General features: G+C 41.6%; 1 protein-coding gene, 1 long non-coding RNA gene and 2 other non-coding genes across 6 annotated transcripts; 3 read left to right on the forward strand and 1 right to left on the reverse strand.

Annotated features, from left to right (window-relative positions):
- The first annotated feature begins 1,724 nt into the window (after window positions 1-1,724).
- LOC117677390 (uncharacterized) lies at window positions 1,725-6,236 on the forward strand. The gene is made up of 3 exons (XR_004594782.3): window positions 1,725-1,937; window positions 3,389-3,527; window positions 5,656-6,236. It is a non-coding gene; the product is annotated as an uncharacterized LOC117677390 (long non-coding RNA).
- On the forward strand, window positions 1,985-2,104 carry LOC148116356 (small nucleolar RNA SNORA26). Its single transcript, XR_015731652.1, has one exon. It is a non-coding gene; the product is annotated as a small nucleolar RNA SNORA26 (small nucleolar RNA).
- On the forward strand, window positions 4,202-4,320 carry LOC117677530 (small nucleolar RNA SNORA26). Its single transcript, XR_004594807.1, has one exon. It is a non-coding gene; the product is annotated as a small nucleolar RNA SNORA26 (small nucleolar RNA).
- A 4,070-nt stretch (window positions 6,237-10,306) lies between the features above and the next one.
- On the reverse strand, window positions 10,307-17,215 carry DNAL4 (dynein axonemal light chain 4). 3 transcript variants are annotated; one of them, XM_034437532.3, is made up of 4 exons: window positions 17,119-17,215; window positions 13,910-14,087; window positions 12,785-12,868; window positions 10,307-11,237 (listed from the first exon to the last, which is right to left on the reverse strand). In XM_034437532.3, exons 2-4 carry the CDS (start codon window positions 13,979-13,981, stop codon window positions 11,073-11,075), a joined length of 321 nt encoding a protein of 106 aa, XP_034293423.1. In that variant the 5' UTR covers window positions 13,982-14,087; window positions 17,119-17,215; the 3' UTR covers window positions 10,307-11,072. The 3 variants fall into 3 exon arrangements, with proteins under 3 accessions (XP_034293423.1, XP_034293420.1, XP_034293422.1); XM_034437529.3 differs by having other exon boundaries at window positions 16,726-17,215; XM_034437531.3 differs by having other exon boundaries at window positions 16,759-17,170.

Here is a 17,215-nt window from a genome sequence, read left to right on the forward strand (position 1 = left end):
GACAGACACCACTGTTCAGTGGTGCCATGTGAGGGCAAAATTATTGCAGAAATGGTTGTTACAAAAAAGAGCAATATTGTTTAATGTGAAAACAGATAAACTAGCAAGGAATTAAATTTGGAATGGAGAGAAAATATAAAGCAATTTTGATGGGAAGCATGATCCTATGGCTGCTGATCTGAAAATTATATCAAATGCTTGATGTGGAAAATGGGATCAATGATTGCAAATTACACAGTAAAAAAAAACTAGTGCAAACATTGTGCAACCTCATGCAACAGACTTCATTCCTGCTGTGATTTGGGAAATAGAGTTATCCAAATGGTACAAATGTCTTGAGTTTAGATGAATGCTACAATGTTAGAGAAGGTGCAGCTAATCAAATACATTTTTTGAAAAGGAAAATAAAACCATACTGTATAGGGTTATACCACCAAATTCTCTTCAGTCTTATTTTTTTTTTTTTTTGCAAAAACTAGTGTTCAGACACAAAGCAAATGTTTCATCCTTAGCCAGATTTCTTTACAATATAGTAAAGATATAGTAAAGTATCTCTAAGTGTAACATGTTCACACTGGTGTTAATATAATTTATTGGGTATGGGATTTTCTGTCTTCACTGTGAATTGTATTGTGTTGGGGTGTGTGCACTGAGGGAGCTCAACCAATCTCATTGTACATATGTTGTGCACTGACAATAAAGATTTTAGATTATTAATTATGAACCCTAGGTTAAGGCTTTTTACTGAAACGGTGAAGGATCTTATACAACAGGTGAACCGAACGCCATGCACAGTTTGGCAGCAGTTGTAACTAACTTACAAAAACTACATGCAAGTTACAAAGTAATTTGTAAGATTCAGGATACATGTTGCCTAAAAACTTGTCACTTCTCTGGTTAAATCCTCCTATCGACCAGATCAAAGGTTTGGTTCAAAGATAAAGAAAATGTTCTAAAGACCTCTCTGCTCCTCGAAGGAAAACGATGGAGTAGGACTGCGTGGCAGGTACGTGCTATGAGCGCGCACACAGCCTCCTTCCTCTCGCAGCCTTCGCTCGATCCAGAATATATCGTGATCTTGCAGATCCCAAAGGTGCCTTTTCAAAAGGCAACTGGACTTTCTTCGTGTTTTTTCCCTTGAAAGCGTTTCGCTTCTCATCCAAGAAGCTTCTTCAGAAGCCAAAATTGAAGAACCTTCTCGGATGAGAAGCGAAACGTTTTCAAGGAGAGGAGAAAAAACAACAACCCAGTTCTCTTTTGCAAAAAACACCTTTGGGACAACCATGACCTGGAGGATTGAGAACCCTCCATAGACGTGATCTGGAGAGTTTTTCTTTCCCTCATGGAGCAAACCCGCTCGAAAATTAATACTTTATAATGTTTAAAGTAAATTACACCAAACACCCGTCCCTCCTCAAAACAGGAGTTGAAGAACATTTATGCGCTTGCTTCCAATCATATATTTATTTTTAATAAGATATCCTCGTTTGCGTAGACGGTGCCCTCTTGCTGAGCCAATGAACCCCACAGCCATTTGCGCGGCAAAACCGGCGCAGGTGCTTTTCACCTCCCACCCACCCCCGTCTCTCTCTCTCTCTCTCTCTCTCTTTTTTTTTTTTTGCTTTCCTCTCGCCCCGCCTTTGCGCGCCCCCTTCCCAGCCAGGCCAGTCTCGCGGGATCGCCTTTCTTGGGCTATATAAACCCAGCGGGCGCCTCCTGCGTTCTTTTCTCGCCCGGCGTGAGAGGCGGCGTAGCTCTCCAACGATTGCGGCTCTTTTGCAAGCAGGCCAGCGGCGGGAGAAGGGAAGATGGCGGGGCGCAAGAAGAAGCTGGCGGGCGAAAGGGAACGAAAGCCCAGCCCTCCTGCAGGATGCCCAGCAGCGAAGGGAAGGCAGGCGGAGGCCTTGCCCGTGAAGGGTAGATATTCAGCGCGCAGGGTAGGTGAGGGTCGGAACTCCCGCGTCTTTTCTCGGCCCCTTAAACTTCGCGCCTCCGAAGCGGTCTGTGCTTTAGGATGGTCAACACAGGGGGGTAGAGCGCGCTCTCACTGAAACCTGAAGCGGGGTGGGGTCTCCGCCTTCGGATCCTGTCGTGAGAAACAAACGTTTTGGGCACGCGGGATGCGTTATAACGGCAAATCCCCGGCTTCGTTACTGGATTGGCAACGGCAGGAGGGAAGGAGAACCTCGTTAGTCCCAACTTCGTGATTTTTCTTGATTGAAATCAGGGTGGATTTGATTTAAATCGAGTTGATTTAAATCACAATTTAAATCATGATTTAAATCACTAGTAAAAAGGCTTGACTTAAATCAACTCGATTTAAATCATAATTTTTAAAGAGCAACTGTCATCTCTGCTATTCCTTTGACCCACTGTTGACTCACCGATAGTCCCAGTGTTGCAGAATATACAGCCTCATGACACCTAACTAAGCTCCATTTCATGCTGAATAAACTAAATTATTTATGTATCTTAAATAGAAAACTATCTTACCATAGATTTTTACCCCAAAAGTTTTTTATTAAAATAAATTAGATAAAAATAAAAAAAAATCGATTTAAATCAAAAAAATCTGTTTTTTTAAATTTATTTTTTAAAAAATGATTAATTTTTATCCACCCTGATTGAAATGGTTGTATTCAGGGGTGAAATCCAGCAGGTTCTGGAGAACCGGTAGCGGAAATTTTTAGTAGTTCGGAGAACCACCAAATGTCACCTCTGGCTGGCCCCAGAGTGGGGTGGGAATGGAGATTTTGCAATATCCTTTCCCTGGAGTGGGGTGGGAATGGAGATTTTGCAGTATCCTTCCCCGCCCACCAAGCCACACCATGCCCACAGAACCGATAGTAAAAAAAATTGGATTTCACCACTGGTTGTATTCCTATGTAGGAACTGCAATTCGATGTACCACTATTGAGTTGTGATAACCTCGTTTCTTGGTCATTTATGAAGAATTTAAGGTGACAAAATTTATTATAGCGTAATTTGCTCTTTAAGGCACGTGGTGGCTAAGACGCTGAGCTTGTTGATTCAAAGGTCAGCAGTTCAGTGGTTCGAATCCCTAGTGCCATAGTAATGGGGTGAGCTCCCTTTACTTGTCCCAGCTTCTGCCAACCTAGCAGTTTGAAAGCCCGTAAAAAATTTAAGTAGAAAAATAGGGACCACCTTTGGTCGGGAACACCTGGATCGGAACGACTAGCACATACCTGCGAGGGGAACCTTTTCCTTTACCTTAACTTGCTCTTTATAACCAACCAAAACACACATACACATACACAGTACCCACCCTAAAAAGGTTCAGATAGGCCTGGTTATAGTCTGTGACTATATTAGACTGTTTTGAGCTCTTTACATCAACTTTTGTTGCTTCTCTTTCATTCCGTTCCAGGTACAGACCTGAGGGATAGCTTGTCTGCTTACAAAAATGCCCTGCGATGAAATGGTTGGTGTTTTGCAGAAGTGATTCTGCTGAATGAGAGGAATGTAAGGTCTGAAGCAGTAGCTGTTCCTTCTGTTAGAAAACAATGGTAAGTTTTATTTTATTCTTCATCATGTAGATAAATTACCTCTTTTAATTTAGTTTATATACCTAATTAACTTCTTGGTCACATTCTGGCTATCAGGCACTTGGAGATCGTTACTTTTCTGTGATGCATCCAATTTCTCCATTGCCAAAGTAAAGTACCTATTTAGGTTAAACTCTGTTGATAACCCCATCCATTGGCTTATTTTATTTTGGATTTACCAAAAGATTCTTGACTTTACTTTTAAATTCTTAGTAAGAGAATGGCTCCACCTTATTACCTTGCCTTCAGAAGTTGTGGATGCTCCATCCTTGGAGGCTTTTAAGAAGAGACTGGGCAACCACATGTCGAATGGTATATAAGGCCTTCTGCTTGAGCAGGGGATTGGACTAGAAGACCTCCAAGATCCCTTCCAACTCTTATTCTGTTTGTAGATTTTCTGATTCTTGTTGACTTGATTGAGAAGCTGGTGAATGTATTCCTTTCCTCCACTAGATCTCAAAGCATAACTGGAAAGGATGCTTTTAAAAATCCCCACAATCTCATATTTGGAAAAAAAACCCCTAAAATTTATCCATTGCCACAACATTTCTGAAAAATTATCACTTGCAGTGTTACCAACTTCAGTCATAATTTGAGATGGACCTACGTCTGGAATTCATCTCCCCCTTTTAGCTTTGCCCTCTTAAGGCTGATGGTGCTTTAAGTGGCCAATACAGAGGGGTAAAGTAAATTCTCTCTTAAACCCAGAGGTGAGGGTGAAACTTTTCTCTGGATCCTGTCGGGAGAAACAAAAGATAAACAATCCTTCCTAAATATGTGTTACGCTAGAAGACAATGTTATTCAAGGATGGCCAGTGCTGTTATGAGAAACGACTAACTTTTTATTACACATCATAATGTGAGTTGGGCTTTTAGAGTAGTTTGCTTGGTTCATAGTGGGTTTTTTTAAAGTGCAAATTAGCGTTTTACTGGCAGGGTTTTTTTTTCTTTTAAACCAGATGCATGGATATTTCATCAAGTATCACTATAGAATTCTATCTGAAAAGTATATTTCCCTTATTTATATTCTGCTAGAGTCGAAAGATTCCTGAGTACTATGAATTTCTATAGATTAAGAGCCAGTTTGGTTTGAGCTTGGGCAGTCACTTAGCTGAACCAACCTCACAGACTGGGTATTATCAAGAAAATAGGCAGGAGCATTATTTCTGCAGCAATAAATTGTACAAAATAAAGATGGAATGTGCTTATAATAATAAATTATCTGTTCCCTTGACAGAATAAGTTTAAAATATACTTACTAGCTGGTGTTACACATCTTACACCCTGATTTGATTTATTTGTGAAATTTATAAAGCTATTTCATAAAAAGTGACTGGCTAGCATACCAGAATTGTAAAACAATAAATATGTAAAGCTATTATTAAAAATGTAAAACTATCATTATTAAAATATAAAAACTACAATATAAAAAATGTTGGTTGCCACGGTCTAAAAAAGATGTTGAGACTGTAGAAAGAGTGTAAAGAGCAATAAAGATGATTAGGGGACTGCTGAAGGAATTGGGTATGTCTACTTTAATGAAAAGAAGGACTAAGGATGACATAATGTCCAATATCTTAGGGGCTGCCACAAAGAAGAGGGGGGTCTACCTGTTCTCCAAAGCACCTGGAGGCAGGCAAGAAGCAAAGTGGAAACTAATCAAGGAGGGAAGCAACCTAGAACTAAGGAGAAATTTCCTAATAGAACAGTTAATCAGTGGAACTGCTTGCCTCAGAAATTGTGGGTGCTCTTAAGGTTTTTAAGAAGAGATTGGACAACCATTTGTCTGAAATAGTATAGAATTTCATGCCTGAGCAGGGATAGAAGACTTCCTAGGGCCCTTCCAACTCTGTTATTCTGTTACCACAGGCACAGGGGAGAATGAATATAAATCAGAAATGATTTTTTTGAAATTATTGCTTAATGTTTGGCTTCTGGGTTTTGGATGGCTTTCCCTCTATTTTAAACTTGGTTCTGGTAAGTTAAGGTACCTACGTTGGGCAATGTCAAAGGGTTATGAGGTTTATCTCAGATGTAGCATGCACTTGTTGGCACCATGAATAATCTATTTTTCCTCAATTTTTCATAGAAAAAAAAGACACATGATCGTTAAAGTGACTTGTGGCTGACTTCCTGGAAGAATTAATCTTGTGACGTCCAATTTAGCCTGAAAAGATGTGGCTTCAAATTCATACTTGACTGTTGTGGCCCCGCCCTCTGAGCCTATCTCATCGGAGGAAGAAAGCTCCGAACATGAGGAAGAGGAGTCAGCCAGGCCTCCCTCTCTAGGCCCCTCCTCTCTGGCACTGTCTCAGGTGCCGGGAGAGGACATTAGCTAGGAGCCAGGTGTCTCGGATGAGAGCGAAGGAGAGCTGTCATTCCTGGATGCACGCCAACGAAGGCGTGATAAACGATTGCAGCAGTTGAGGAGGCGTGCTAGGGATTAGAACTGAGTCACCCCAGAGACTATATAAGAGAGGGTGGTGGCTGGTAAAACTCCATGACGAACAAAAATGAACTTTGGCTAGTCACTTGAACAACGTCTGAAGCTGCCGAAAGGAATATTGTTTTGCTGGACTATTTGCAAGGCGTATGTAATGTTATGTTATCTGTTGCAGTAAAAGCTCTTGGCAGACGGTGATTATATTGCTGCCAAATTTGAGATAACAACCTGTGTGCGTGCCAAGTACTTTCTTAACCCTCGGCTGGCTGTGTTTGTGTGTGTGTGTGGACGGGGACAGATCACTTGACCATGAATTTTTCTGAGTATTTGCCTTGTGCCTTAGAGCTGTGAGGAAAAAATAATGGACTTGAATATATTGTTGGGGCAGATCATACAGGTATATTGACAATCTGCTTGTCCTATTTTGTTTTTTCATCTTATGGATTTCAGAAATGTAGATGTAAAATAGAAGCTCACCATCTGTTTCCTTCCCTCTTTGTCTGATAAAATTGGTCTGGGAGGGATTACACCTATGAAAATGGCTTCTCTTCCTCGCTTAAAAAGCAGTTGATTATAAGGTTCTGTTGAAAAAATTCTCTGTTAACTTTAAGATATAAGTACCTGCCCTTTGGAACATTTTTCCTTGGAAATCCTGGCTCTTCCCTGAGATGGTAGGGTCAGGACCTCAATGGACTACCAATAGATTTATTGTATGGATACTTTTTAAGGAACTGTTAGTTACAATATGATTCTTAACTATTCTGTATGAGGAATGGAACTTCACAAGCATTTATTACAAGATTCCTGTGCAATACGCGGGGGGGGGGGGGGAGGAAGAAATAAGGCACAAAACCCAACTATATGACATACTCTGCCATACATAAAAAATATTTCACAAGCAGTAGAATGCAGTTTCTAGATCTGCAACCGGGCATCGCACACTGCCCAAAGACTACCATATGAGGACACATCATACATTGCAAAGATCGCTGGAAGGTGGGAGATCCTTCCAGTGTAATCTACCAGATCCCCTGCACGGATTGCCCCTCTGTGTAGGGCAGACATGGAGGAAGCTAACCATTAGATTGCAAGAACATAAGCCAAGTGGTCAGACAAAGATCCAAACTCATTGGGAGTCTCAGATTGCAATGAATGAGGACATACGTTGAAACTTACACCATTAAGATTTTGGCCAAGCAGGTATACATATAGTAAAATTATTGAAGCCTGGGAAATGGATCCCTTGTCAGTCAAAAGGAGTGCCAATTTATCAGTTTATCAGGTACTTAGGAGATAGGGAATGAGGACTTGGCAACACAGGGAAACAAAACCAACAACTTATCTGCTATCACAGTTACTCAGGCTCTAGTCACCTCCGTCTTGACTACTGTAATGCTTGCTACCTGAGGCTGCCCTTGAGGACCACTCGGAGGCTTCAGCTGGTGCAGAATGCAGCCGCGCGGGTGGTGATGGGAGGGTCCCAATACTCCCATGTTACACCTCTCCTGCGCGACTTGCATTGGTTACCGGTTGCTCTCCGGGTGAGATTCAAGGTGCTGCTAATGACCTATAAAGCCCTACATGGCTTAGGCCCAGGATATTTGTAGGACCATCTGCAGCCAGCAATGGCTTCCTGTCGCCCAGTGTATTCTCATAGGGAGGGCCTTCTCCGGGTGCCGTTGGCTAGACAATGTCGGCTGGCGGCCCCAGGGGTAGAGCTTTCTCTGTGGGCACGCCTACTCTTTGGAATCAACTCCCCCTGGGGCTTCGGTTGGCTCCTGACCTTCGCACCTTCCACCATGAATTAAAAACATGGTTGTTCACATCGCCCAGCCTGGACTGAGGGGTTTTTTGATTATTTTAATGGGTTTTAATTTATGTTTAAACTATATATTTATACATTTATGTATTTTATGTATGTATACTTACGTATTTTATGTCTTTTATTGGCTTTGTTTTTACTTGTGAGCCGCCCTGAGTCCTATGGAGATAGGGCAGCATATAAATTATATTAAATAAAATAAATAAAAATAAATGAATGAATGAAGTGCCTTGCCTACTGGGGAAGAGGGGGGCCGATGGGGAGGGGGTCTCTGGGGAGATGGAGAGCCGGAATATTGCGGTTATGACTGGGAGAGGTAGATATGACGGGAGCCGAGGGGTAGGCCGCTCTCGGGGAACTAGGACTCGCTATGTCAAAACGATTACGTGTTCCGGTCCCTCTGGTCTTGGTTCACAAGGCTCATCCCATATACCTGGTGACTTGGGAAATCAGGGGCCTGGCCTCAGGCTGCTGCTATTTAATACCAGGCCTGTTGTTAATAAAACCCCCCTCGTTCGGGATTTAATCCTGGAGGAGAGGGCTGACCTGGCATGCATAATTGAGACCTGACTGGGCCAAGAGGGTGTTCCCCTATCAGATACTGCATCAGCCGCGACTCCAGGAAAGGGGTGGAGGAGTGGCAGTCATTGTCCGTAAGAGTCTTTGCCCTCACAGGATCCCTTCCCTGGAGATTGTCGGATGTGAGCCCTCCCTCTTGAGGTTGGATTCAAGGGTTCAGTTGGGTCTGTTGTTGACGTACCTGCCTCCCAGCTACGCTACAACATCCCTACCTGGGCTACTAGAGGCAGTAACCGGGTTGGCGGTGGAGTTCCCCAGGCTCATGAAGCTGGGGGACTTTAACCTGCCGTCACTTGGCGAATCCTCAGATGTGGCTCAGGAGTTCATGGCTTCCATGACAACCATGGACCTGACCCAAGTAGTTCAGGGTCCGATCCATAGGGGAGGACAGACGCTCGACTTGGTGTTTCTCTCGGGGCAGTGGAGATGTGATCTGGATCTCCTTTGTCGTGGTCAGATCATTTCCTGCTGAGGTTGGACTTTAGGACGCCACCCCCCCCCATCGCAGGGAGGTGGAGTAGATTAAGTGGTTCCGCCCCAGGTGCCTAATGGATCCTGTAGGGTTCCAGAAGGAGCTTGGGGAGATACCTGACTCCTTTGTCCACAGCCCGGCAGAGATCCTGGTTGCTGCCTGGAATAAGGCAGCGTCTGGGGCACTGGATCGGATTGTGCCTTTGCGACTTCTCAAGAGCAGTGAATCCAGGAAAACTCCCTGGTTTACTGAGGAGCTCCAGGAGATGAAGCGCCAGAAAAGACGTCTGGAGCGGCGGTGGAGGACCAGTAAATCTGAATCTGACCGAACACTCTTAAGAGCCTTTATTAGGACTTATTTAGTGGCGATACGGTCGGCAAAATGTTTTGCATTTTTCCGCACTTGCAGAAAAGAGGGGTCTTTTCCGCAACCATTAAAGGAAGCGGTTGTAAGGTTGTAAGGTAAATTCCTTGAGGATGGGCTCCATCAGGAGTCCATAAATTTAGTAGACTAATTGCTGGTCCCAGTGACCGACCGAGCTTGGATCATGTATTCCGTATAGTTTTACACTGCTTTTTATTAATATTGTTGACATTGTTTCTTGGTTGCAGAGTTAAAAATGGGCAGCTGTATAATTTTCTAAAATAAATAATTAACAAACCTCTAGTTCTACTTTCATACATTCTATTTTGGGGCAAAGATGGCAATGACCTCTTAACTTTATTTGAAAGATGGACCAATTTTAATCAGGCCATGATATGATAGTAAGGCTGCTTCGATAACTTTGATGGATGGCTTAAATGCAGCTATCTGAGTTAGTGTGAATTACTTGATACATTTTGATACCATTAATGTGGTATTCTAAACTGGCAGGATTTGGCCATGGGGACATCCTTGTGTAGTGGTTGCAACTAAGCTGTGCGCAAATGTTTGTTCCGGGAGCAGTTTTGTTACATTGTAGTATGTAATTTGCTGCCCAGATACTATGGTAAGGGTAAAAGAAAGAAAAGTATGCAAGCTTTTTTTCCCTGAAGGGATAAATCATTTGTCCTGTTAAATTTAGTAGAATAGTTCTATAGCAGTTAACTACCATTTTATGGTATGTTGCAATGTGACATAAAGGCTAACCAGAGATTTGAAGTTGATGAGTGCATATTGCACCTTTGGGACACGATAAGCAAGGCATATCTTGGGGATTGCCCATCAACTAAGAATTAAGAAATACGATCCGGCTCATTGCTTTCAAGATGAAAGCCAGAGGTGAGCCACAACATGGTGGCATAAGCATTAACTGAAGGATAACACTGAATTCAGTCACGTTGTAAGTAGGATCTCTGCATCCTTTTGGAAAGCCGGTACATACAGGTCTCCCACCATTTCTGGGCATGCACAAAATTCTAGGAAAATCTCTCAGATAGGAGCCATGCATTTAAAAAAGTTTTTATTGCAAAAAGTAAATCCCCTTTCCATTCCAAATTCTAACAAGGGATATAGAAAATACAATTAAGATCATTCCATTAATCAAACACCTCTGTGATGGCATCAGCCTACAAAATGGAAGTACAATTGTACTTAGAAGTATAAGAAACTGGCAGGTCAGGTCCATTCTTTCCATTACCAGTTTCTGAACATATTGGTATGATACTCCCACCCCATCCCCATGCTAGGCAAAATATCTCTATTTCTGCACCATATGCTCCACAAATTATATCAGTGCTCTTTAGGTGTAGTGAGGTGGCGAGGCAAAATCATTTCAGCAACCATCCACTGTCTTAGGTTTCTCAACCATGCAGCTGCCATCCAGGCAGAACGAAAGCTGCCTTTTCGGGTCTGCTCTTAGAAAGTGGGAAGGATAGCAAGGAGAAGTAGCAGCAAACTTGGGTTAAAATTCTCACACTACCTCCAATGTATGGCTTCATAACCCCAATCGCTCTTGCACAATCCCACCTCTAAGCAAGAAGACACATTGGTAAAATCAGAATCAAAACACTTATGAGCTGGATTAGGTAGCTCAAACAGATTTACAGATACACACTAAATATATCTCATATAACTTGCATATAAATAAGAAAAAGCCCAATATTTGTTGTTATTAAAAATAAAGTTGCCCTTTAAATTGTACAAAAACCAATTAAAAGTCTGGGGAAAAAGGTATCCTGCTTGCGATGAGCTTCAGTAGCGAAAAATGTGTCAGGAGCATTTCCAAACACAAACTGCTAGACTGCCTCCAAAGAACATGTAGAGCAAATTCTTCACTTCATGGGTGATTTCAAAGCCGAACCCTTCCCCAATCACCACATGCCAGGAAGATCCAAATTTCTTGTCCATTGTCTCTTTGATCATCTTGGCAGCGCTCTGAAGGAAAAGTTTTGACATGGAAGGGAACAGAAACCAAAAGAAAAAAAAGTAACATTACTAAAATGGAATGTATTTTTTATCTCGCAAAAAAATTACTAGAACAAAAGGTGTGGACTGATCCAGCAGGTAGCAATATCTGGGCAATATTGGGCCACAAAGCTAAGTAGCCCATGGCTTGTTTAATATCTCCAGGAAGGTCAGGACTAATCTAGATGAAAAAATTCCAAAAACATTCCTGAAAAAGGTGGTAGTAAGCCACATCTGTACTGTTGCCATGAAAACCACATGTCCGTATTAAGAAAGTCAGGAGCTAAATCTGACTTTTTTTTTTTTTTTGAGGAATGCACAAAGAAATAGCCTAAGCTGTAGGTAAACGTGTTGACATCTGATCACACACAAAACAGTTGATATTAATTAGCATGCAGGTGGTCCTTGACTTAAGCACCATTCATTCAGTTAAAGTGGCACTGAAAAAATGCCACAGCTTCACTACTGCAACGTTCCCATGGTCACATCAAAATTCAGATGCTTGTTAACTGGCATGCATTTATGATAACTGCAGCATCCTGGTGTCATGTGATCATTTCGTAACCTTCCCAGTCTGCTAACAAGCAAAGTCAATGCGGGAAGCCGGATCCACTTAACAACTCTGGCAAAAAAGGTTATAAAATTGGGCATGACTTGACTTAACTGCCTTGCTTAGCAAGAGAAATTCTGGTTCCAATTGTGACCGTAAATCGAGGGCTACCTGTACTTATTGCCAGAATATTTAACACAGTAACAAAAGGTTTTTACCTTACTAGCTCCATCAGTTGAAATATTAGGAACACTAGCTCCCACTTTCTTCCTGACCTTGCTTAAATGACATCTTGCACAAATTTTGGCAGGGGGAAAGCTTCACATGTACTGCTTTGTCTTGATTATGGAAGAAACTACTCTAGTTCCTCTCCTCAGCCATATGCGCTAAACCAGTGGCCGCAGGAGACAATGTCATCTGAGTGACATAGGTAGGGAACACAGCTTATCTGTCTCTGAGGGAGATGGTCGGTTTAGAAATAGGAAATATAAATAAATAAAATCTAAAGCGCTTGCATGATGAACACTCTTTCCTGGATGCTTGAATGGAACTTAGCAGGCATTTTTCTGCCCTGACTAAAACCTGAATCCAATTCCTCCAACGGAAACAACTATGTGCAAACTGAGGGGGCTAAAAAATGCATGTGACAATGCTTACACTGAGCTACAAAAAAAATCACCACTGTTAATATATTATGCAATGCTAGGTTTTAAGCATAAAGGGATCACGTTGGGGGAAAATAGTCTATTATCATTTCAGTATAGAAAGGGATTTAGCATCAAAAGCAGGGGTAAAGAGGGCATACAAACTATGATTACTGCTTTTTAATATATACAAATGGCACTAGAGTCTTTAAGAACAAAGATTTATTGCTTTTTTTATTACCTTTCCTTTAGGAAGAGGTGGTTAAAAATTAATTGAAGCCTATCTAGTGTCTCACCAAATACAGAAGTTTTAGTGTCAGTACCTCATTGTTGGTGGCATATTTCTCACATGCAGTGACACATAATTCCATGGCCTCGACTCGCATTTCTTCCGGCATGTCTGAGTGCTGGGAAAAAATTACAAGCATAGAGGATCTTGGTCAGTATTAAGCCAGGATTGGTTATTGCATAACATTAAATCAAAATCAGATAGTAAGACATGAAGAATGGAAGGATTCAAATCCCTTCCACTAAATTTGCCTTTATTCATTACAGACAATTAAGCACCAAGAATACAAGTCTACAGACTTTCTCCCCAGTAATCCTTGTCTACGCCATACACTCTAGTTCCAGATAAAATCCTTCTTTCTCACACAAATGTCACACAAAGGGGGAAAGCTTCACATGTGCCACTTTATCATGGTTAATGAAGAAACTATCACACCTCTCTCTTGCAGCCATCTGTGCTAAACTAGTGCCTGCAAGAATCATTTTTGTCTTCTTTAATGCGAACAGTCCATAAGGGGTTTCTTGTTACCAATAAATGCAATATTGTCTTCTCTCCAATCAAACAAGTCAATTTAGCCTTTTCAGCATATTGATCACGTTCACTAACCATTCCTCCATTGTAGTTACCACCAATTTTTTCCCCATTTTCGTGCATACAAAAATCTTAAGCCTGACTTTTGACCTTACTTAAGACCTTGGAATGAATCTCTTAGGCCAGCTTTAGAATGAGCCACATTTCATCACTCAAACATGGAGGGGAGAGTAGACTCTCCTTGATCAGAAAACTTCACAAGCATTATGTAACACAAAGAAGTGTCAGCTTGCTTGGGCCTATAGCAAAGGTTTCTTCATCATAGATACACTATAAAAACATGGTTAGATATCGTACAAAAGAGTCATGAAAGATGATGATGCTTACTAAGCTATGAGGGACAGAAATGCACATTTTGATCAAGGGTGTCCTGTATACCTTGGGTAATCAGATTTTCGCAGATAAACTAATAATTCTTCAGTCACTATGGCAACTACCGGTAGTTCTCTCCATCCTTCCTCTCACTCTCCTGGTTAGATTTTGTGGCAAATTTAAGATATAAAAATGGCATTAAATTTCAGTATTTTCTGATTCAGAATATATCATCTTTCTTCACTTCCATTCTTACCCTAATCAGTGGGAAGCTGTGAAGTCTCTTATAATCTGCTTCTTCTTTTTTCCCCTCCCCAGTGTCTGCCATTGTTTGTCCACTGTGACTTCAAGTGGGGGCAGAATATCTTGAAGGGAACCAATCACGTGTAGGCTAGCAATGTGAGCTCAGGTCAGTTTTGGAAAAATACCTTATGCTATGTAGAAAAATAAAGAAAAAAAAACAATATAGCATAATATTTAGAATATAATACAGGCAAATCCTTTTAAGAGAATAAAATTAAGTGGTCATTTATATGACACTTACATTTGTCTACCGTTTCTTTTATTCTTACTAATATTGTTAAACTAGGCAGGCTTCAAATAGTAACAGTAACAAAATATTTGAATTATGGTGACTGTGATGATCTCTGTTTATTCATTTGTTTAAATTCCATATTGGGAGTCAGAGTTTCAGAAGAGTTTCAGAGCAAGTCATTTTTTACTCTTTCAGATAAGGAACTAGCTCTCTTTTCCCCCCAGTGGAATTAACAGTTAATCACTTGGCCAAACTTGTGTAGTCACATATATTTTAAAGATTTAAAGTGTATTATAAGAAGAAGAAAATCTCTTCCTGGACAATCTATAAATCAGCTCTCTTTAGAGTAAGAGACACTGATTCAGAGGGGACATTAGTATATTTCAGTGTAAGCCGGTTTCAAATAATGAATTTCCAAATCACCAAGACATTCTGTAGCTCCATAAAAAATAATGGAAGGTGTGAATAAGTAAGAATTAATCAACTTTCTGGGCACAAAACTGGGTGATATTAGAAGGATGTCAATGTGCTGCTTTCCTTCTAAAAATATCACACAATATCATTCAGTATGCTGTTTACAGGCAACATAGATACTCTGTACACTTGACATATGATACATTTGAAAAATTTCTGAACTTTGACTGCAAATTGTAAAAAGCCACTACTAAAGGATGAACAGCAAGATAAATCAAAATACAAAAATGTATACAGTAATTCTGCCTTCTTGGAAGACAAAATGTAAGAGACCTCAAAATCTGGAAGGAAATACCATCTTGCTATCCAAATGCTGGAACCTTAGGCAAATAATCTTCCATTACTAACAAAAATTATGCTAATGTTAAGATATTTTTTTGGTGTCTTACAGGAAAAGTGATTTTGGAGGTACTAGGGTCTTAGCTAGCTTATCTGTTGCTCTTTTTGAGGACATTTAAATAATGATCTTCTTAAATATTGTAACTGTAAAACTGTGTTGCCATATCTTTGTATAAAAGATACTGTCTTGTATCATTCTTTTCTTGCTATATTGTTTTTTAATTATTCTGTAAGCCAACCATTTCAATAATCTTGAGACATTAAAACTGCATTGCCTCCAAGTAAATTATCCCAGTGGTTTCACCTGTAAAATTAGTGAAACGCGGTTTCACCAAGTACCAACTGTAGTGAAAACTATACTGTGTGTTAATAACTTCCAACCATTCAGTTATTTTGAAACCCATAGCCAGGGGTTAGAGGTGTTGGCTCATCTGTGTGTTTAGATATCATGCAAAATACATGTCATAGTAACTTTTGATCTGACTATCACATGGAATCAAAATCAATCCAATGTCCTATTGAGGCACGATCAAAAGATCCATTTGGGTCACTTGATTTTGGAACCCTTTAATTTAGAATGACTTGTCAAATATTAAGGGGAAAAAAAAAACAAGATTCTGTTGTCCCTTTCATTGCTAAGGAGAATAGCTCCTTATCCCTTGTTGTTGTTAGTTGTGAAGTCGTGTCTGACCCATTGCAACCCCATGGACAATGTTCCTCCAGACCTTCCTGTCCTCTACCATCCTCTGGAATCCATTTAAGCTCACGCCGACTGCTTCAGTGACTCCATCCAGCCACCTCATTCTCTGTCGCTCCTTTCTTCTTTTGCCCTCAATCTTTCCCAGCATTAGGCTCTTCTCCAGTGAGTCTCCCTTCTCATTAGGTGACCAAAGTATTTGAGTTTCATCTTCAGGATCTGGCCTTCTAAAGAGCAGTCAGGATTGATCTCCTCTGGGACTGACCGGTTTGATTGCCTTGCAGTCCAAGGGACTCACAGGAGTCTTCTCCAGCATCATAGTTCAAAGGCCTCAATTCTTTGGTGCTCAGCCTTCCTAATCCCTTGTAGTTCTTTATCCCTTATAGTTCTTTATTCCTTATAGTTCATACCTATAATCAAGTGACAAAGCCTGCTATTTTATTTATTTATTGTCTTTATTTATTGGTTCAATTTATATGCCACCCTTCTCCGGAGACTCAGGGTGGCTTACAATGCGTTAAGCAATAGCCTTCATACTTTTTGTATATACCTGCTTAGTAGGGCTTTTGGCCCCCCCTAAGCGGTGTTCTTTTTTTATACAAAGTCAGCATATTGCCCCCACAATCTGGGTCCTCATTTTACCTACCTTAGAAAGCATGGAAGGCTGAGTCAAACCTGAGCCTGGTGAAATTTTGAACTTGCAGTAATTGCAGGCAGCTGGTGCTATTAAACAGCCCTTTAGTCTGCTGCGCCACCAAGGCTCTTTATCCCTTATAGTTCCTACCTATAATCAAGTGACAAAGCCTGCTATTTTATTCATTAAAAAGTACATTTCCAGACTCACAAAGCTTTCTTATCTATGCAAGGGTTGGGCTCCAGCTACTCATTTCGTGGGGCAAACACACCCACTCTCTGCACATGCTCAATGGTTCTCACACCCTGCTGCTTCCCACGCGATTCAAGGCCGGCGGGAGAGTAAACCGTCTCTATAGAGACCCAGCCCTAACCGAAGGCATGCCTAATATACCTTAAGTGACAATCCGAATTTCCTCCCACGCACCTCCGAAAGGAGCGGCGAGGAAGAACCGCAGAGCCGGCTGAAACAATGATTCGGCTGCCTTCCTTCTTTTAGAGCCCAGGCGAGCCGCTTCATCTTCCCGAGCCGCCCTGCTCAGATGCTCGCCTCCGCCCGCCGATCATACACGGGCTGGAATGTGGGACAGTCCCACCCAGCCGCTCTGGAGAAAGGCGTCCTCTAAGACCCGGCTAAAAAAGCAGCGGCGGGCGGCACTCTCGGGAGGACCAGACCCGCCAAAGGAAAGGCGTGGGGACGGTGAACGCCGCCCGGTCCGAGGAAGAAGCGAGAAGCGGCTCCGTCCACGCCGGGAGCCCCAAACGAGCACTCGGCGGTACGTCTCACCTGCGTCACCTCGACCCCGAGCCCCCCAAAAGCCAGCCTCCTCGCCGTTGTTAAGGAAAGAAACGTGCTTGTCTTAGCAACCGGCGCCGGAAGTCCC

The sequence above is a fragment of the Pantherophis guttatus genome, chromosome 1 (assembly GCF_059756535.1).
Source record: "Pantherophis guttatus breed Tessera chromosome 1, ASM5975653v1, whole genome shotgun sequence".
In the NCBI taxonomy this organism is placed as follows: domain Eukaryota; kingdom Metazoa; phylum Chordata; class Lepidosauria; order Squamata; family Colubridae; genus Pantherophis; species Pantherophis guttatus.